This window comes from Lygodium microphyllum, chromosome 25, assembly GCF_053477565.2.
Source record: "Lygodium microphyllum isolate KBCC chromosome 25, Lygodium_microphyllum_v1.1.10, whole genome shotgun sequence".
Classification (NCBI taxonomy): domain Eukaryota; kingdom Viridiplantae; phylum Streptophyta; class Polypodiopsida; order Schizaeales; family Lygodiaceae; genus Lygodium; species Lygodium microphyllum.
In genome coordinates, this window is record NC_141159.1 from 121023833 (window position 1) to 121046160 (window position 22328).

At 40.9% G+C, this 22328-nt stretch overlaps 1 protein-coding gene across 1 annotated transcript in view; it reads left to right on the forward strand.

The window, feature by feature from the left end:
* The window catches only part of EMB2763 (ribonuclease II family protein), a 148799-nt gene that overhangs the window by 69167 nt on the left and 57304 nt on the right, over positions 1–22328 (forward strand). The window contains exons 11-17 of the mRNA XM_087666468.1: positions 3067–3223; positions 4433–4501; positions 4696–4821; positions 4922–4974; positions 5290–5396; positions 5512–5566; positions 5878–5977. Of these exons, the coding sequence (XP_087522594.1) occupies positions 3067–3223; positions 4433–4501; positions 4696–4821; positions 4922–4974; positions 5290–5396; positions 5512–5566; positions 5878–5977 (667 nt within the window). The remainder of the gene's footprint in view (positions 1–3066; positions 3224–4432; positions 4502–4695; positions 4822–4921; positions 4975–5289; positions 5397–5511; positions 5567–5877; positions 5978–22328) is intronic.

The window sequence follows — 22328 nt, forward strand, 5'->3', positions numbered from 1 at the left end:
CAGTGAATGAATACTGAATCCTAAAACTCCTGTATCTCAAGGATCAGGGCAGGGGTAATGAGCTGGAGAGTGTGTCGTACTTTGAACAAATCCCGAATTGCAGCAAGGCAGCCTCCAGATGTCGAACACTACCAAATGCAATGGTGAGAAGCTGGATCTGATGCAGATAGCAATGGGGAGAGAGAAAGACTAAGAACACAGGTTGTAGGAGAGAGAAAAACTAAAAACGCAGGTAGGATAGCTTGCAGGAGAGAGAAAACCGCCAAACGTAGGCTGGACAGCCTGGCAACAGCCTGTATAAGTTGAGTGATAGCTGGAGAAGAGAGAAAACTGCCAAACACAGGCTGCAGATGGTATGGCAGGTAGTACGGCAGCAGGTCTGTGCAGCAACAGCAGTTGCCTGGCTGGGATCAGCTCCAAACTGCGAGAAGAGGGCTAGAAATCAGGCGCCAACTGATGTAGACAGCAATGGTCAGCTTCGGCTGAGATGTCCTCCGCGAACGAGGTATGGGCAGCAAGCTGAAACACTTGAAATCTGCAAAAACGAGATTGTTAACTGAATGGAGGGTAGCATACGTATTTATAGAAAGTTTGGGCCCTCCCAAGTGGGTTTGTGTTTATGGGACACATAAACTCTCTCCGATCACGTTTCTGTTAAATAAACAAGGTTTCTTCATTAATTAAGCAAGTTCTGGGGCTACTTAAGTAAAGCTAATGCATTTTTAGCTCAACAAGGGCTGTCCATATTTTTTGCATTGGTGATACATCCAATACTCACCACGTTATTCCATATCGGTGCCACTGGGCAGTTGGTGGGTGTATCCTTTCCTTTTGGACAACATTTTGTTGTCATCAGTGATCGTGCATGCAAAAAAGGATAATCTTTGTAAGGCATTGGATGTTTGGCATGCTTTTGCTCTCCATGTTAATGCATTCTCCCTTATTAGCTACATTGAATGTGATTTCTAGTCCTTGGGATGGTAGGGGTTTTAGTCAAAATATTTGTTGGAATGGATCTCTCGAAAGATGGAGACTAAATTTGTTTATTGGAAAACATTGGCTTGGCCCTTTCATGTATGCCTCAAAGTTGCATAGGCCATCATGCTACCTATGCTTGCTTACATTTTGCTACTTGTGCCTTGGACTACCGCTTCCTTGAATGCTCTTACCAAACACATCTGTTTTATGTTGTGGAAAAATGACTCCTTGCATGTAGGCTAGGCCTATGTATAAAAGCCAACAAGTGAATGGAAAAGCTCATGCTTGTGTGTGTAATTTTGAGAGGATGATTGAACAAGACCCCATTCAAATGCAAAGTCTTTCTTTGGAGAGTGATCATTGGTGGGCTTCCCCTTGCTTCAGCCCTTTTAAAGTGCCGAATCTCAAATGGCAACTTTTTTTTTGTGATACCAGTGTGGAATCTTTGCATCATAAATTTATTTCCCGCCCTTTGGCCAAGAGAATTTGGACTCTCCTATTAGATATTTGGCGAGCTGCTATTGGCCTATCATTGGGCCCTTTTGATTGCCAGGGCAAAAATACCCCACCCCGGCACAACCACATATGAAGTTTGTTCCATTTTTCCAGATTTTGGGACTGTTGGCATAACTAGCTCACTCGGTATAGTTAGGGTTAGGGTAACTCAAAGACAATGGAGACAGAGAATGAATGAAATGATATGATTATTGAATATATAATGCCCATGCAGTAAACAGACTATGCAGTGAATGATATTGTATCTGGAACTCTTGTATCTCAAGGATTAGGGCAAGGGTAATGAGTTGGAGAGTGTGTCGTACTCCGAACGTATCTCGAATCGCAGCAAGGCGGCCTTCGGATGTTGAACACTAGCAAATGCAACCAAGGAAGGTTGGATTTGATGCAGATAGTAGTGCAGGAGAGAAAAGGATCAGAAATGCAGGTGATGAGAGAAAAAACAGTGAACATAGCTGAGAGGAGAGAGAAAACAGGAAACACAGACTGCAAGAGAGAGAAAACAGCAGCGACAGGCTGAGGAGATGATGGTGATAGCTGGAGGGGAGAGAAAATCTTCAGGGCGGCAGCTGGGGCTTGCAAACGCAGCAGTACACTGACGTGGCAGGCTATATGACAGCTGGAGTCGCCTGGCTGGAAACAGCAGCAAATTGATTATGGAGGGCTGGAAACAAGTGCCGGATGAGTGAAGACTGCAATGGACAGCTTGGACTGCGATGTCCTTCGTGAACGGGGTGTGGGTAGCAAGCTGAAAACACCTGAAACATGCAAAAACGAGATTAAGGCTGAATGGAGGGCAGCATACCTATTTACAGAAGTGGGTTTGTGCTTATGAGATACAAACACTCTCTAGGAACACATTTCTTTTAAATAACCAAGGTTTCTTCCTTAATTAAGCATGTTTTGGGGCTGTTTAAGTGAAGCTAATGCATTTTTAGCTCAACACTAATGAGGCCCATAAATGGAACAAAGGGCGTCAATGGGGAGCCATAAGATGGCTTGCAATATAGAACCAAAAAGGGAAGCCTATTACATGGCTCAAGTGAATAACCAATCTGGAGGTCTACAATGCCAAAACATATGTGATTCAAAGTGAAAGAAGGTTAGTGCAAACAAAAAGATTAGAGGTGTTTGGGCACTAGAACTTAGGAAGCTTAAATAAATTTAGAACCAAAAATGCAAGGGAAAGTATTTTCTTCTTCTATACACAAACACCTGCCTTATCAGAAATCTTTGTTTCTTAGCAGGTAACTTATCCTTAATTTAGATGTTGTATTCTGCCAAAGACTTATTATATCTGTGATTTGCTGGACATCTCTGTTGCTAGGAACCTTTTTTTCTTAGTGTGTAATTTTCCCTTACTCATGTTGCTGGACATCTCTGTTGCTAGGTTAATTTAGATGTAGTAACCTTTCAATTATAGATTCTATATGTGTGTTGATGTCTTATAGAATGTACAGAAGTGTTTGAGAAGGTGGTAGAATTAACCTGCATGATAGAAAGAACATTCATACACTTAATCATTCTGAGTTAATACAAACAAAAAGACTTATGAGTTTTTAACCAATGCAGGTACTTATGATTGAAAATGACATCAATAATAGGCCTTTCTCAGAACAGGTTCTGGCCTGCTTGCCTCCATTGCCCTGGTCTGTAACTGATGAAGACTTCCAATGTCCATATCGTGAAGATCTTACACACATCCGTGTCTTCAGTGTTGATCCTCCGGGTGATTTTCTCCCTTTGGAAAAGTACACTACTGTAGGGAAACATAATAAAGCACAGTTATTATGTCTGATAGAGTGTTGGCTGAACGGAGCTTGTAAAGACTAACAGTAGAGATAATTAAGTTGTTGAGTGTCAGTGAAGTGCAACCTTAATGTTTTGGGTGATCTACTTCCATGAGCTGTCTTGAACTAATGGCACACACTGAATAGAAATTTGACAGGTTATTTCTCATTTTGTTGATTGATCTCAAGTCAGGTCCTTATGCTTCTTTTCCATGCCAATGATCTCCTTCAGACAGCTCTTCCTCTTCTTGCTCGTCTTTATGGTTCTCTTTTTGTCTTCTATGAAAATGACTAGTGGCATAATATGTATGTATGTGCACACACGTGTGTCATGTATGCTTATTATTTAATAACAAAACAAAGTAGCATTGACATGAATGTGAAGGTTGCTTCATGCACTTCTAGAAGTCATAATACCATTTATAGGCCACCTCCTGGATCAGCCTGGAAAGCCCCAGCATGATAACAAATAAACATGAAGCTTAAAACATAGAGCTGGCATCTTTCTTATCTCCCAACTTGGCTCCATGATGGGACCTTAGCTTCCAAGCCTCAAGATCTGTCATCCCATGTCACCAGTGCACACCCACTAGGTGTGCTGAGCTACCTAAAGGTGAACTGATGTAGTTGGGCAGCTACTGCTAACCTCAGTAGATGCCTAACAGTGGTAATGTTGACCTAACACCAGGATGTATTGATATGAAAAAATTCACTTCAGATTCAGGATGGTGGAGACTTATCTGAGACATGCAGTAGCAGTTGTGCAGGAGATCCCTGTAGCAATCTCTCTGTGACTCCTAATGATCTTGAGATCTTCCTGTACTGAAGTTGGAGGTGTTTTATCAGTGTTTCTGAGATTGCAGTAGCTATCAAACTTTGAAAGAGCTATAAATGCAGAACAGAATACTAAATTAACAATGCAGTCATATTATCAAGATGCTGAGGCATTTTATCAGTGTTTCTGAGAATGTAGCGGTTATCAAATTTTGAAAGAGCTATAAATGCATAATAGAATACTAAATGAACAATGCAGTCATATTATCAAGATGCTGACATCCAGAAAAGAGTACACATTTTTAATTTTAATCTCCCTCGAGATAGGGACAGGAAAAGTAGTTCTTATTGTTGAAACTTTTACATTATTACAGGTTGCAAAGATATTGATGATGCACTTCATTGTACAGCACTTCCTAATGGGAATTATGAAGTTGGAGTCCGTATCCTTTGGCTGACACATATTTTGTGCACAACCATGCACACAAATGCAAGTTACTTAGTGGCATGTGTATCTGCTAATGCTCATATATATCAATCAGTCCTGTGAATTATCTCCTCTTTATATTCTTCACCAATTTCTGCTTATTAAAAGTTGAGCATACTTTATAGCTTTAACAAAAATGAAAATCATCAGACATAGCCGATGTTACAAACTTTGTTCTGCCTGGAACACCACTTGATGAGGAGGCATCTCAGAGGGCTACATCTGTTTACTTGGTAGAGCAAAGGATTGATATGCTCCCAAAGCCTCTAACTGAAGGTGTGCTCACTTGTAGTTTACTACTTGGCTACTCTCTTCCTTTGATTTCTTTTTATACCATGTTTGATCCATTTTTACCCCTGTTCCATTGTATAAGCAGACATATGTTCTCTTCGAGGTGCTGTTAAAAGATTGGCCTTCTCAGTTATCTGGGTACTCTTCTATAACTTTTAACATATCTCATGCATGTTTGTCAGATAAAAACATACTCAATAACATACCTATTACGAAATTTGTTGCTAGGAGGCTTCGGTGGTTATGTTTAAAGCCATTCTTTGTGGTTCATTTATGCAAATGTTTTTGAGTCATGAAAATCCAAATTAAGTGTCAGGAGTTTGTATATTCATGGTAGAGTGAATCTACTTTCATTCCTGAAAATTGATCAGGATGCTGGATGATTTTGAACAGGGGACAGGGAACACCAGATTTGTAACTGTGAAATAAAATCTTAATGGTTGGTTTGTGCAGGAGATGACATCTGATGCAAACATAATTTCAGTCAGGTTTACGAAGAGTATAATTGAATCCGTAGCAGCCATGTCTTACATTGAAGCCCAGGCGCGCATGGATGACAGGTATGTGCAGTCTTCTTATTTTGCAAATCTTTATGTATCTTTCCAAGCATGTAATGGTACTCAGGCTGGGGCTTTTCTGCTGCGACCTTACTTTTTTTTTTGGGGTGATTTACAGTCGGCTTGTGGATGATCTCACTACAGATCTTCGTAATATGAATTCCCTAGCAAAGGTTACTTGATATGCAACCTGGTTCTGACAACCTTTTATTTATTTATTTTGGAAAACTGAATTGATTTCCACCCCCAAAAACCTATTAATAAACAGCTCAGAAGACATAAAAATTAGCCAGTTTAGGACTCCAATGATAGTTCAATGAAATACTTACCAGACATCTAACACAAAGGCTGAGTGGACAGCTAATCCATTGAAAAATCTTTATCATGCTTGAATTTTGAATTTACCAAACCCTTTTTCCCAATTTATTTTACTTAGTGGTACTCTCACAAGTGATGTTTTTATGGATTCATTCTTGTTGGGCAGATTATGAGGCAGCGCCGCATAGACCGTGGTGCACTAACATTAGCATCTCCAGAAGTCAAGTTCGAGATAGACACAGAAACACATGACCCTCTTGACATTGGTGAGCATATTATTTGGTGATAATAATCCTTTCCTCTTGCTGTGTCTTTCTAAATTATGGCCTTGTTGGTTGTTTTTGAGCAATTGTCGTAAAGCCTTCATGTATAATTCTTAAGAGAAGTTATCAGATAGCTGGTGCAATATACATTTATACATACATGTGGAAGAATTATTTATGCTTTGGTCAAATAGTCTTCTTACTTGCGAGGAATTAAAGTTAGCAAGCTGTATTGATGACAAGAAGGTAGTTATAACTCTTTAACTAATCCAAACTATGAGGGATAAAAAAATACTGGACTCCAAATTGTAAGAGAAAAAGTAGGGAACATCAAAAGTGTCTCTTGAAAAGGTCATGATTATGAATCCCCAAAGAGGGGAGGATAACTGCTTGTCTTTATCGGTGTTTTTAGGCTAGTTGAAGAGTGGTGGAAAAAAGGAGGGGGGGGGGGGGGGTTGGTGTAGAATGATGAAATTATGATCCTTCTCACTGGGGGCTCTTACATAGGGGCGATAAAAGACCTTGCTCTAATTCAAGGGAGGGGAAATGAGGGAAACAAGGGACATGGAAAGTGGATGGCTCTTACTAGCTGGCCAATCTGGAGAGGATGACACTTCAAAACTGTTTAAGGAAAGTTGAAGAGGCAAATATGCTCAGTTGTAACTTTTGTAGAGTGGGGAATGCTACAAAATGCGGGGTCTGAAACTGTGAAACAGCTGGAGGAAATCCTGAAGTGGCGCTTCCCCTGGAATTTGAGATGTTTCCCTCGTGTTTCTTGCTTGAACAGGAATTTGGAATGCCATGTGACATATTTCTAGGAAAAAATATTGGTAAGGCCATCATAGGCTTATTGGCATTGGGTGCTTCAGGACATGTACCCTTTTGTTTCTTCTCCTTTGAAATATCATCTTGCTTTTCTCTTTACGCATTCGTTCCTCCTTCCCTCTCCTCCTTTTCCCATTAATGACATGATGCCTTTGTTTCTCTCTTCTTGCAAATTTCCTTTTTTGCACCCATTCTCACTTCCATTTCCAATCTCCATTGCTATGATAGTATTTGGGGAGGTTTCTTAGTTAAGGTTAATAATACAAATGGAAATTAATGTAGATCAATTTGAGAAGCCATCTACAAAAATATTTGTTTTGAGGATAAACCCTAGAGTACCTATTACATCCTTGGACATCATGCATGAACACTTGTAGCATTGGCCTCTAAGTGTCATTAGGTGTGAATACATCCTATAGCTAGGATGACCTTGTAGTGTGATTATGAAAAGGGTTTTGTAGTGTGAACATGTTTAGGGCACTATAGGGTTTTGGCAGTTAGGTTCTATAAAAGGCACCCAAAGCTCATTTGCACACATTATCACATGGCACAGTCTTGGACTTTAGACCCTAGGGACTCACCTGCATACCCATATTAGTGTGGATGGGACGCCAACTCTTGTGTAGAGGCTTAGCTCATTTTTTATTGCTTTCTAGGCTTGGGGGTGAGCTCACACAAGGTAGTTAGATATGATCCACGCCATATGCTGAGTTCACGAACTTGTATGCTATGGAATGTACTAAATTTTTTTGCAAATAAATATGTTGTTTTGAATGTTCATTAACAATTACATATGAAATGAGCTTTACGATAACATGCATTACACATACATAAAATGTAGCTTAAAGATAGTAAGTGCAAATATCATGAATTGGAAAATAGTCACAAAGCTGAGTTCAATCCCAAGAGTCACGTTCTATTTAATGTGAACATCACATCATGCTCACTAGAAGAAGCCTCAACTCATCAAAATCACTACGATTGATGATATTCGCATCATTATGATACTTGGGCTCTCTCATTGGAGCATCCTCTTGAACAAGAGTTCTTGCACTGGAGGAGCTCCTAGAGCCACACTTGACATAGGTCCTAATGGGTACATGAGACTTGGTAGTCTATCTCTTCCAACTCCATTAGATATTCCTCAAGATGGCCTCATTCTCCTCATTGTATTATTTGTTTACACTTTTCAGAGTAGCCTTGGAGAACTTTATCTCATCAATATTCACCTAAAGTTACAAGATTGTACACAAAATTTTATTCATAATAATAAATTTTAATAAGCACACAATTTTGAAATTTACTAAGTTACTCGTCTGGCCATGGACATCTCATGCATGATATGTAGCATAGGCAAGTTAGAACTTAGAATGACATATGACAATAGGATGCTTTCTTGTCCTTAACAATTTTGACTAACTTGTGTGTGTGTCACAAAGGGCATTCCCACATGTTTGCTTTGGCAATGAGTCTAGATAGAATAAGTAGCTTGGAAAGCAATGGCGATTCCAATGCCCATATGCTTGCTATAGTGTCGTGTGGCATGGGGGGAAATGCATGAAAACTCTAGGTGTGAAAATTTTCTTGATATTATTTAGATACGGAGAATCTACATCATGATAGATTAGTGGAGACTTCTATATCATTTTGAATTTATGGGTAACATTGGCCTATTATCTCTTTGAGCATATGAGTGCACTCTTGTGCACAAGAACTCATGATCATGAACACAAGCATAAAAATATGTAGTACATCCATTGTCAACGTGATTGTGAGAAGATAAATACTATTACCATGACTTACGAGGATACTCTATTTTGGGGGTCTAAAAGAGAAAAGCATGGGAAGGAAATGGTGCTAGGGGAAGAGAGTGCTTTCAGCCATGGGGTTGCCATGATTTTAGAGAGGGAGGAGGCCTTCATCCAGAAGGCACCAATTTTGAGAAAGAAAGAGCTGTTTTTTTTTTCTTTTTGTGGTGCGTGGGGGGGGGGGACCGTGTCATCAGTTTTTTGGCTTCTAGAGGTGTGTGTGGATGGTTGATGTTGTCTGCAGCCAATGTATATGATGTACAAGGTTCCATTTGAAGAGCAGCAGTCGGATTGCTTTAGAGCCTAATATTGTGATCCTGGGAGTGGGTCAACGAGCTTGAAGGCGATGAACAGCCCATGTTTTTGTTGGGGAAGGTGTAGTCAGTATGAGGCTAGATGACAGTTGATGTGTTCAAAAGTAGGCAGCTGTGTTTGTTTGGAGGACTATAGTATGACTAGGACTTGTTGGCTGCTCAAGGAAGGTGGTTGACTCCAATCTAGCTATGTATTTTCCGACTGAGGTGGAGTCCAGCACATGTTTTGAGGAGGCCATGTTCATAATGCCGTTGTGAAGGTGAAGTCAAAGAGTGTTGAATAAAGGACCATCATCTATGGCAGGGCTTGATCATCATCAAGCTTGCTGCCTTCCTATGGAATCAATGTTGACTGCAGTCCAGTTGGAATTAACAAGCCACCATCATCGGTTTGCAGCGCTGCTGCTTGCATGCTTATCATGTGGGAAGTGCCGGCTAGTTGTATTTGGTAAAGCAGGTCACAACTAGCCCAGGGGTTGTTATTATCAGCCGAGCTGCGTTAATGCTCTGAGCCTCTTTGAGCCGTTTGTATATTCTGTGGAACCAGGCCGTGATTGCAGGAAAACGTTCATATGCTCATCATTTTGGGAGCAGCCAATGAAGAAGGCAGTGCTGTAACAGTCTTTGGCGCTATTCTTTTCTGTAATAGAGAAGACGTGGTTGGGTATCTTATGTTCTTGCCATTCATGCAAGACCCATGTAGAGACATACATGGCAATGCATATCTTGAATGTTCTTAGTGCCTTTGTTCTTGGTTATAAGAGTATCTTGTGATGATCGAGCCTCCTTGGAGGTTACATTCTACTTCTCTTATCACAAAACTGATCTGTAATGTTCAAAGCTTGGTATATTGGAATGTATTGCTCACAAGTATTATGGTGCCTAAGGAGTCTCTATCCAATGGGTGGGCTTATGTGGTGTTAGCCTCTTTTATGTAAACTTGGACTAAACAACAAGATCTTGAGATTTGTATGATGTAGGAGGAAAGATGAAGAGAACACTTATGTTTGTGAAAATGATTAGGGTAATGAGCAGATGCTTATAATGTATACAAGGTTTCTTGTTGGGATAGGTGTTGAGCCATATGTTGACAGGTGTTGCTTGAAGCAGAAATAAATATAAGGGGTTTCTTTAGTGTTTGCAGACCTTAAGGACTCTTGCTGGCATCAATTGCTTTCCTTCTTTTGTCTTGCTTTGGCGCTTTATCCTCTGCAGGTTGTGGCTTACGACTGAATCCCTCAACAAAACAGAGCAAGGGGTGGCTACTTTTGCAAGGCAAGGGGTGTGTGTCTAGTAATGAGGTTATCCATGTTCATTTTGAGTATGATGCACTATGTATAAGACACCTAGGATACACTAGACCTTAGCTTTGGAAGGTCGATGTGAAACCACCCTTCCTCCTTGGATAGGGTAGCAAATAACCTAATATAACACTAATTGCAGCAAGTATAAGATTCATATAAACTGAAAATGCAGATGTCACCACTTAATCTTGGACATTGGACACCTGGTTGGCCCTAAAACTAGCGCCCCTTGCCGTATTCCTTTAACTTGTATAGCTGAAGGTTGAAGTACAGTGAGATTCAACTTGATCTTCGATCTTCAATAAATCTTGCTGCCCATACCAACCAACAAGCCTTCAAATCAATTTACTGTTGAGCTAAAATATGCTTTACAGCTGATTAGCATTTTTAAACAGCCCCAAAATATGCTCGATTAATGAAAAGCACAAATTTGGTGCATGGTTTGAGAGAGTTTCAATGGTCTCCCAAAACCCTAATTTTTTTGGGCACCCTTCAACATCTATAAATAGATAGGCTGCCCACCATTCGGTCTCATCCTTTCTCACTCTACCGTGCAGATTTCAGCCATCAACCACCTACCGTGTGCCATCTAGCCATCACTGATCGCAGGGCATCACTATGCAGCCTTAGATGGCTTGTTTTCAGCCATCAACTTGCTGTTTGGAGGTCTCCATCTACTGTATCATTGTAGTATTTGATCAACTTGCATTTTCAGCATCTAGTGCTAGGCGATAGGCTGTTGCCATCTCTCCCACCAGGTGATTGCTGTCCTACCTGCGTTTTTTTTGTCCAGCAAGCCGTCTACATTAGCAAACACCTCTCTTGTTATTGCCTCCGTTCCTTGACACTGTGCGATCAGCGTTTGGTATTTCTTGCACTCCGACACTTCAAATGGTGGTCACAATACTTGGAATCCGTCTCCGGTGAATGCCACTCTCTAACACTGCATTGCTTTGTACACTCTTACATTTATTTATAACTTTCATTCACTTTAGAGTTTCTTCTCTCTGTCTTTGAGTCTTGAGTTTTTGCGTTTTGCGTTTAGGGTTTGAGTCTTTACTTGTCTTTGTCGGAGTCTTTGTATTTCAATCTTGGTTGTATATGTTGTATTCCCTCAATGCAAACCCTAACATATCTTCACATGGTATCAGAGTTGGTGCTCTTCTAAAGAGTATCTTGCGGTGAGTGTGGAGGCTAGTCTTTATGCGAGACTCACGCGCGACTTGATTCTGACTCATAATGTCTCAGGCACCTTCTTTCTCGGATCCTCTGAGGCCTTATTAGGCTTTTCCATCATTGGAGGTTCTGAGAAGGCATTATGACCTCGAGGAGGAGGTAGACATACTTTCACCTTTACCATCTTCTTCTTCATGTTTTGGTCATGTGACAGATGAAGAGTTTGAGGAGTACTTGCATATAATGTATAGTTCAGTTTACACTACTTCAACGAGTGCTAGTGCTCCATTTGGATTGATTGGTGAGACTGGCTATCTCTCTGATCTTGGAGGGACCACGACATTCGGCGTGTTTGGCAATGCATCTATTTTATCTCAGTCAGATCTTAAGTCAGGTTCGTATAATCCTTTTGAGTCGTATGAGCTAAAACCCTATTCTATTTCTTCTTTTATTATGGAGGATCCAATTGATTTTTAGTATGTTAACTTTAACGAAGGAGACTCTTGAAGTAGATATTCTTCATCAGGTATATCTCTACCATTTGTTTCATTTGAGCAAGTAAACCATACTTCTCAACTCCCTCCCATCCCATCACTATCGTCTCCACATTTTGATCTACTCACATCTTCATTCCAAAATCTTGAATTACATTCCAATTTTGCTCAAAGCACACTAGGGATTGGATCTTCCATCTCCACTCCTAATACTCTCTTTCTCCATCCCACCATCTATCTATTCTCTATTCACTCCACCTCTTGGTGCATCGTTAGGGAGAATTTCAGACTTTAACACAGTACCTACCTTCCATCTACCCCCACTTAGCCGCATCCTTTCACTTTGGGACGGTTGTGATGGGTATTCCTCTCACTAGTGTCGGACACTTAAAAACCCCCCATACGACCTTTCAGATGCAATGTCATCCATCCTTTGCTTATGGACTGTTGTCACACATCCCTTGGGTCACTTCTATGCAGGGATTTCCATTCTCTGCTCCCCATGTCCCTATTCCTCCACCATGGGTTCCACAGGCGGTTACCATGTCTCTATCGAGTTGGCCGTTGGCTACATTTAGATCCGCTATGCACACTTCTTGTATGCATGGTGGGCACTCTGGGATTACTTCCTAAGTATAGTCAGAAAGCTCAGATGACTAAGAATGTTATACTCAGATAGTCACATTGACTAGAAGTCTATATAATGAGTGGTTTTAAAAAGTGATACTAGATGCTCATGATCCAAGAAACAAACCATGAACTAGTGAGCCTATATAATGAATTTGCGAATTCCTAAAATTTAGGACGTTACTATTATTAAAAGTTACTCAAATGAAAATGCTGTTTGCACCAAAAGCTCCAAAATTTCACGAAGAATAATTTTGGCTTCAACAGCTATCTCAAATTCTTAATGATTTGAGAGATTTTTAGAGTTGAAGGTTTTGAAGTTTCTTTCTCTAGAAAATGACATGTGGCATCTAGAAGAGGATATGTGTCATTTGAAGAGACAAGTGTCTCTACACTTGTCATTTTCAACAAATACTTATCATTTGTAGCCCCTACTTTTCAATTTTGAGCATCCAAGCTCTACACCTATATATTGGAGGTCTCTCTTTTCGTTTGAAATAAGCTTTTATGTTGAAATTTGAGCCACATGCTTTGCACTCTCCTATCTATCTCTCATCCAAGAAACACTTTCTACTTAGCTTGATCTAATCCAAGTACTAAAGAAAAAATCAACTTGTTGCCTAGAGTTTGCAAAAAGTAGGGTTTCAAAACTCTGATTTTTAGAATTGTAGTAAATCAGCCCTTTTGTATATCGTTCAGGCCCTTGGTGGGTGTGGTTTTGTTTCAATGAATTTTTGAAAAGAGGGAGGGGCCGGTTTCCCTCTCAACATGGTGTCAACCCTTCTCTCTCTCTCTCTCTCTCTCTCTCTATCTTCTAATTTTCATGGTGGTAATTAGTCTAGATGGTTAAGTTCAAAGTATTGTCATTTTCAAGTTCTTCCCCATACATACATTGGTATTAGAGCAAGACGACTTCTTTGCAAGAATTTTTTTGGATAACAAGATATTTGGGTCCAACTTTCTCACCATGTCAATAGGCAAAGAGAAGAATTTTGGTGAACAATCGAAAAGCTCCCAATACTTTGTATATGTATGCTTCTCTGATTATGAGAAGATACAAGGGTTGGAAGCCGATCCAGAAATTCAAGCTTTGATGTAGAGAAGGGCTAAAGCACGGGCTAAAGCGAAGGTCTTTAAAGATTTCCTTACCGAGAAGGCTCTTAAGACAGATGGTATTATGGTTGCAAAGGTCTACCTTAGATTGAAAGTTATCAATGTTATTGATGCAACTAAGTCTATGGAAGGTAACATATCACCTATCATTCAAGGATCCATCCAAGCGGTGACTTCAAAGTCTCATTATACACAAGCTGTCTCCTCTTGTCCCAAGAATCCCTCCATGGAGAAAGGCATGGAGAAAGTCAAAGAACCGGCTATTTCTATGGTAGCTGAATCTCCAAAGATGCTTTTAGCAAGGGAAAACAATGATAAAAAAGACTTCAATCTTAAAGAGAAGAGTGTGAAGTTTGATGCTTTGTATGGTAAGAGAGATTCTCACAAAGCTGTCTTTTACTAGATAATTTGATGTTGCTTTTGGTGGTGAAGATAATAGAAAAATAAAAAATTAGGATGGTTAAAATGCATCTGAAGGATGTTGCTTTGAATTGGTGGCTCAAAGTTATTCAAGAGAAAAAGGAACCCAAGTCTTGGAAAGAGTTTAAGGAGATGTTCAACAAGAAGTTTTTGCCTTCATCCTTTGAAGCCGATGTATAATAAGAATGGGATGAGTTGAAGCAAAGCCATGGAGATAATTTTGAAATATATATCAACAGGTTTGCTGCTTTTTCTCTTAAGTTTACATCTCTTGATGAAGTTTCTTTCAATATGGAGATGAGAAAGTTTATCCATGGATTACATCTGATAGTACGACGAGCTGTCAAGATGACAAAGCTTGATACTTTGGAAGCAGCCCAAGATGCAGCCTTGGAAGGTGAAGGATTGCAAATGCCATGGATGCTTGGTAAAGCCTCAAAAGAAGAACCATAAAGGAAGAAGATCAAGATGTTTGACTAAAAGAAGGCGTATAAACAATAACCAAAGCATAAGGATGGAGGTAGACCACCTTCGCAACTAAAAAAGAAGCTAACATAGCAGTAGCAAAATATACAAAAGAAGGACGATGTTTCTCTCGTGGAAAAAAAGGACACATGAGTTGTCAATGTCCTAATAAGGCAAAGAAGGAAAACCAATCCCAAAAGGCACCTCAAGCAAATGCTATACTGAAGGAATCTTTGCAACAAGATGAAACTTTGTCAGAGAAAAGGAAGCTTTTTATGGCTTGGGATAAGATTGCTAATCAACTTGTTCTCATACGTTTTGATGTAGAGGCTACATATCATTATATCAATCCTCGGATTGTTGAGGTTCTACATCTACCAAAGGAGAGGTTTGGAACACCAGAAATGTCAGGTATTGCTTTTCAAAGAATGGAGTTTGAAGTTACTCCCATTCTTGGGAAACTACGAATTGAGATAGGAGATTATGTAGATCACGAGAGTTTTGTCATGGGGGATCTTGGTCATTATAATATTATATTAGGAATACCTTGGCATAGAAGAATAGATCCGGCCTTTGATTGGAATCAAAATAAGTTTAGATTCCCTTTCAAGGGTAAAAATGTATCTTTTGATGTAGGGGTGGAAGAAACTCTATTCCCATCTTATCCCATGTACAAATTTGTAAAGTAATGAAAAAGTCTATTTTCTCATATTTGATTTTTATTAAAGATTCTAACAAAGAGTCTAGAATTAGAGAATCTATCTCAGATATGAACAAGCACAGAACGAGTTTCTTAAAGGAGTATGAAGATTGTTTTATAGACACTTTACTTGAGGAGTTACCACTAGAGGCTAGAAGATCATCACATTGATCTTATTTCTGGGAGCTTACCTCCAAATAGGCCACCTTATCGTGTGAGTTTAACACAATAAGAGGGGATCATGAAGCAAGTAAATGAGCTATTGGAGAAGGGTCTAATAAGATTGAGTTCCTCATCTTTCTGCTCTCCAATCCTCTTAGTGTAGAAGAAAGATGGATTTTGGCACATGTGTGTGGACTATAGGGCCCTCTACAAAAGTACAATTCAGAATAGACTTCCCATCCCAAGAATCGATGATATCTTGGATGGATCGAAAGTATTTAGTGACAGTCACTTGAAGAGTGGCTACCATGAGATAAGGATTGCTCCTCAAGATATTCATAAAACAACATTTAGGATGACTTTTGGTTTATATGAGTTGCTTATGCTACCTTTTGGTCTCACCAATGCTTTTGCAACCTTTAATAGAATGATAGAAATAATCTTTAGTGCACATGTTGAAAGTTTACATGTACTTTCTTTGATGATATTTCAGTTTATTCAAAAGATGAAGAAGAGCACAAGCAACACTTGAAAATAGTGGTTAAAGAACTTTGCAAACACAGACTTTATGTGAATGGCAAAAAGAGTGAAATTTTCCTAGAAGAGATTCATTGCTTGGGCCATATTGTATCCAAAGATGGGATTTGGATGGATCCAGAAAAAGTCAAGGCTATTGTAGAATGGTCAGAATAATGTTCATGAAATTTGAAGTTTCCTGGGATTATGCTTTTATTACAAAAGATTCATTGAATGATTTGTAGTGATTGTTGGATAATTGCATAATTTAACCAAGAAAGCAATGACATTTCAATGGACCAAACTAGAAAAGAAAGCTTTTGAAGCTCTAAAGTTTTATATCAGCAAATGACCTATTTTGATTATACCTAATTTGTCGAAACCTTTCTTTGTAGAATGTGATGCTTTAGGAGACTGCATTGCACATCTTAAACGAGGAAGGGCATGTGATTGCTTATATAAACAGAATGTTACAAAATGTAGAAAGGAATGCTATAACCTATGAAAAGAAGTTAATGGCCATCATTCAAGATTTAAAAGATTGGAGACACTATCTTTTAGGTGGAGAATTTCTCATCAAGATGGACCATGAAAGTTTGAGACATTTTTCACAACCAATTGAAGATTTTTGAAAAACATATCCGATGGGCTAATTATTTAGCTCAATTTAACTTTCAAATACTGCATATTCCTGGAAAACAAAACAAGGTAGCAGATCCCCTGTCAAGAGAACATCAGATTCATGCAGTGTCCATGATAAATCATACAATTTTCAATTGTATGAGGGACATGTATGCTTCTGATGAAGATTTTAAAATCATTTGGGAAAATTTACAACTTGGTAAAAGGGTAAACTCTTATGTTATTAAAGATGGATTTTTGATGATGGAGAATAAGTTATGTATTACTCAAGATTTTAGGCCTAAAGTAATTGAAGAATGTCATGCAGCACCTTACATGGCTCATCTTGGTATTCTAGCCATAACCAAGGTACTTGAAATGTATTTCTTTTGGCTAAGTCTTCGATGAGACATTGAGTAATTTATCAAAGAATGACGTGCCAAAAGATTAAGTTTGATCACCAAAGGCCTATAGGGCTTTTGCAACCATTATGAATTCCAAGCAAACCTTGGAAAAGCATTGCTATGGATTTTATTTTTGGCTTGTACAAATTAGCAAACGGCAATGATAGCATATGGATTATTAGCTTAGCAAATAGGCCCATTTCATTCCAGTCAAGAAGACTATCAAGTCTTAACATATGGATCCGCCACGCTCCAGCTTCTCAGCATTCAGTACAAGGTTGTTCGGCACCAGGAGTCCGCTCCATTACCAGGCTTGTAGTGCTGCCAAATAGGCGTCCAAACTGCTTTAGTTCGCCCCCCTTGCACCAGATGCCGCCAGCTCCTTGCATCGTGGTAGCAGCACCCTGTGTAGCATTCGTCAGCAGCCGCCCCTTGGCCTGTCTCCTTCGCCCGCCATGCCCTAGCATTGCCCGCCTGGCCTGTCTCGTGCGCCGCCCCTTGGCTTGTCTCCTGCGCTTGCCACGCCCCAACAGCGCCCGTCTAGCCTGTCTCTTGCGCGGCGTGCCTTGTGCCCAACGCTCGCCTGCCACGTCCTGTGCTGCACACACTTGTAGCGCCGCTTGCGTCTGTGGCCAGCCACGTGAACTGTGCCGCCCGTCCAACACTTTGGTCCAGTGCACATCCCACCCACCTGCAGCTCGAGCTTCACCAACACCTGCCAAGTCTGCTTGTATTGCCCAATAATCCAGCTCAACGTGCAACTGTGAAAATTAGGTTTTTTTTTTGGGTCAATTTTATTTCAGATCTCATTCACTGGAAGGGGCTTGTGTGTGGGCAGTATCTCTCTGCTTTTGCAAGTGTCTAGGACACATTTCACGAAGAGATTTTGTGAAATTTCGGGTCAAAAATTTGAGGCTTTTGTTGCCAGCTCAAAGATTGGCAAATGTATAGTAATTTCAGTTTGAGATAGACTGTTTTTGAGCATTTTGGGGTAAGAAATTTTGGGGCTTTTGGTTCTATAGTGTTGCTGAGCATTAAATGCACCTTGGATTGTGTGCATTACAGACAATTTTGATAGAGTGTACTTCAGTTTGCTAACTGCAGCAAGCTATTTGCTGTAATTTCTGAATATTTTGAGATTTCGAGGTTGGTCCAGCTAGGATATTGCTCTTTTGCTCTTTTTTGGCATTGATTATCACGGCAAATCAGGGAGGTGATGTATTTACCTATGTATCCAAGGAGGACATGTTGGATGGTAACAACTATTCACTCTGGTCCTTCATGATGAAGAATGTGTTGATTATGCATAATCTTTAAGACTATGTAAGTGGAGAAGAAGTTAAGCCCGGAGTTGTGGCTCTTGCTACTCCTCCTCCAGGAGGACGTGGACAACGTGTAATGTCCCCATTACTTAGTTTATTTTAATGTGCGTATACATTCCAAAGAAAATTGATTTATGTTGTATATTTTTAAAAAGTAACTCTAATTATGAAACTGACTCTTATTATAAAGATAATTGTTATTATTAATGAGGTATTATATGCCAGTTCATGGAAAGAAGACTTGAGAGACCCTCCCAAGACTAGCTTATTAAGACTATGTTTGTAGTATAGAACAACAAAAAGAGCTAGCGTAGTGGATAGTCACTTGGCAGTTAAGTGCACTTGGGTGACGACACTGTCGGGATGGGTGACCTCCCAGGAAGATTTTCCTACAAGCTAGTGGGAGCTTCTCACGTGCAGTCAACGGTGCCAACGAAGCCTTCGTAGCCAAGGTCGATGCCTTGGTCTATGCCTTAGTATGCCAAGGTCTATGCCTTGGTCGCCGCCTTAGTCGTGAGCCTTGGAGTGACGCAGCTCGACGATGAGACGTGTGGTGCTCGTCTATATATTCATTAAATTGGTATTCTTGTGCTACAAAAATGGAGCCTCTCTATGACGTCATCAATGACGTCGTAAAAAACACTAAAAGAAAGCGTTCTCTCTTTGTTGTTGATGACATCATAAAAAACACTAAAAATCAGGCCCCCTCCTTCCCTTCCCCCCCCCCCCCCCCCAAAATTACTATATAAATAGGGGTAGAGCATCACGTCAAAGACACACAACGATCCATATATAAGTCTCTTTGCTGCTATTGACGCGATGAAGCTTTGCTGCAATCAGTCGAGCCTCTCTTTCTTTGACACTAGTGATGAGATGTTCAGAGATATTGCATTAGATGAAGTGGGATTAGTTAGATCAGCCCAAGATAGAGAGAGAATAGAATATGGAACACACCTACTGGCATTGGGAAGTGCACATGGTTTGGCCATCCTTAACAGGCTGCCACAGTGGCCAAGATCTAATGGTTTCACATGTTGGAATAACAAGAAAGAGTCAAGCACAGTGGACTATTTGATTGGATCACCCAACTTGCTGCCTGACATAAAAAGCTTTGAAATCTCAGACAGACCAATTGGATTAGCAGCAGACCATGCCATTCTACCTTTCACAATGCAATATGGGCATATACACGAAGCACAGCTACACATACCAAAATTACCATGCTATGATTTTGTGGAAGCGACCTCACACATATACAACACTACTGTGCGAGATGCATTGAGGGAGCTAGACACAGGTCTCTCTGGATGAGTTTACAGGACAGTTGGCCGAGATAATACACACTTCAGTAGCATACGCTTTCCCACACACTACACCGTCAGATAAACCTCCACGAGGTAATGCCCCACAGAATGGCTGGTATGATGATGAGTGCAGAGAGACAGGAGCATGTTTTCAACGAGAGATGGCACTTGGCATATGTATACATAAGCATGCTCGAACACTCTTCAAACGATTGGTATGCAAAAAGAAGCGGGAATACCAGAGCAGACTAGAAACAGAAATGTATTCCATGTTCTTGGGGCAGGACAGCAAGAGAGCATGGAAAAAGATACATGAGAACCAGCCACCCCTACAGATTACTAGACCGGATGATTGGCATGGATATGCTTGCACACTCTATGATGTTCCTGGCCAAGAGCCTATGCCACTCCCCTCAACCTCAAGACCAGCAAATTGCAGATTTTTCAAAGAAAAAAAAGTGAGGAATGCCATATGGAAACTGAAAAATGGAAAAGCCCAAGATCATGATGGTTTAGTGGCTGAACACTTCGTGCATGCCTGTGATATTTTGGCACCAACGCTGGCTCACATCTTTAATAGGGCAGTTTGTGAGGGATTTCCAACCTGTTGGTCAGACCATATTATTGTGCCGCTCTTTAAGAGTGGAGACCCCGCGCTACCTAGTAACTACCGAACTATCATGATTGGACACATGCTAGCCAAGATATATGGCTCTATCGTGGAACAAGCATTGAGTGAATGGGCCGAGATGCATGGCCTGAGATCAAAAGGCCAGGCTAGCTTCTGGAGGGGATATACAACTCTAGACCATATCTTTACATTGAGGGCAATCATCGAAGAAGGCAAGGCATTCAAGAAAAAGATCTATTGCTGTTTTGTGGACTTTCGCAAGGCCTTTGACACAGTGCCATGTGCTAGACTCATGAGAAGAATGCAAAACATTGATGTGCCTATAGAGATACAGTGGAGTATCTATGCCTTGTATGAGACAGTGATGGGCAGAGTATGAACACCTGAGGGCATCTCAGATACAATCAATAGCACCATTGGGGTGAAACAAGGCTGTCCACTTTCACCGACACTATTTGGGCTGTATATAGATGAAATTTCAGAATATGTGGACAGGATTGGTGGGGTCGGAGCCAGCCTAGCTGGAGTGCTGATACCATTACTGCTTTATGCCGATGATATTGTACTTATATCTGACTCATCTGAGGGACTAAATAGACACTTGGATGCATTATCAGCTTTTTGCAGAGATAGAGATCTTAAGGTGAACCTTGGGAAAACTAAAGTTATGGTATTTAACACTTCAGCTGCTTGGGTGACAAGAGCTGAGCACCAGTTTGCTTTTGATGGTGGAGAGCCAGTGGAGATGGTTAGGCAGTATGTCTATTTGGGGGTCACATTGAAGGGACCACAGTTCTCTTGGAGAGAGACATCAGAGGTTCGTTTGGCAAAAGCATATGCAGCCTTAGGTGCATTGGAGAGGCAATGTGCTCACATACAATTTCATGAGCCGCGCACCAAATTGTGGCTTTTTGACACCCTGGTTACACCCACACTTCTATATGGGGCAGCTATTTGGGGTCAGAGTCTCTTTCACACGAGGAGACAGCCTTTGGGAGACCAGGATGGACCAGAGAAGGAATACTATGATGGGTGGGAGCATATGGAAAGACCACTGGTCATGATGATCTCACGTATGATACGAGCGAAGAGCTCGACCCCACATGAGATTATCAGAGCTGAGTTGGGAGCATCACCCATGGTGGTTGAGGCCTTGGTCCAGGCAATGACTTTCATACATAGACTATGGGAGCTCCCCCAAGATAGATACCCACGGCTAGCCCTAGCCTCTTCTAGACAACTAGCAGTAGATGGTGACATACATTGTTGGTATGCTCAGATGAGTACATGGATGAGTCTACATGGGCTGCAGATTTACAGACTACCCCCCTTTGACTATAGCCTGGATTGCCCTACACTTGACCTAAGCCGATTAGAGCTAAACCATGTGATCAGAGCAGACATACTGAAGTTAGATACGGAGAAGACCTGGATCCGCGACCCCCTCCCCCCACGGCACGAGGATGGCACACTACCAGACCCACTTCCTTCAGGTATCTGAGGATGGTTTCATCATGCGACCCAATTACATGGACACACAGTTGCCTCATGGACTACGCACAATTATTGGTCAGGTCCGCACCTCATCCCACCACCTGAGGATTGAGACAGGCAGATGGGAGGGTATACAGACAGAAGAACGCATATACCCACTATGTGACAGAAAGCCAGAGACAAAGGAATACTACATCTGCCGATGCACTGTATATTATGACATATGAGGTAGATACCACTGTCTGTTTCGAGAGGGTTTTGGACCCCTAAGACGGATCATGCAGTTTGAGGATGAGAGATGCTTGGGATTCTTCCTCTTGGAGCTCCAGAGGCGCAGAGCAACAATTTTACGGAGTAGGAGGCCTCCACAAATCGGCTCATATAGACATAGAGCAGTCACTAACTTTTTCACTGATATACGATAGAGTATTGCAGATACCACTACTACTTTCACACAGCCTACAGGAGTACATCATCATTGGACCTCATCTTCTGTAGGTGTCCCTTTGGATAGAGCAATGGCACTTAGCCGGTCTAGGCGCCCCCGTCCACCCGGACGAAGGCCTAGATATCCACACCACAGACAAATTAAAGCCATCATTGAGCGCCACAGGAGACAGATGCCGAGACACCTCAGCCATGCAGAGATACACC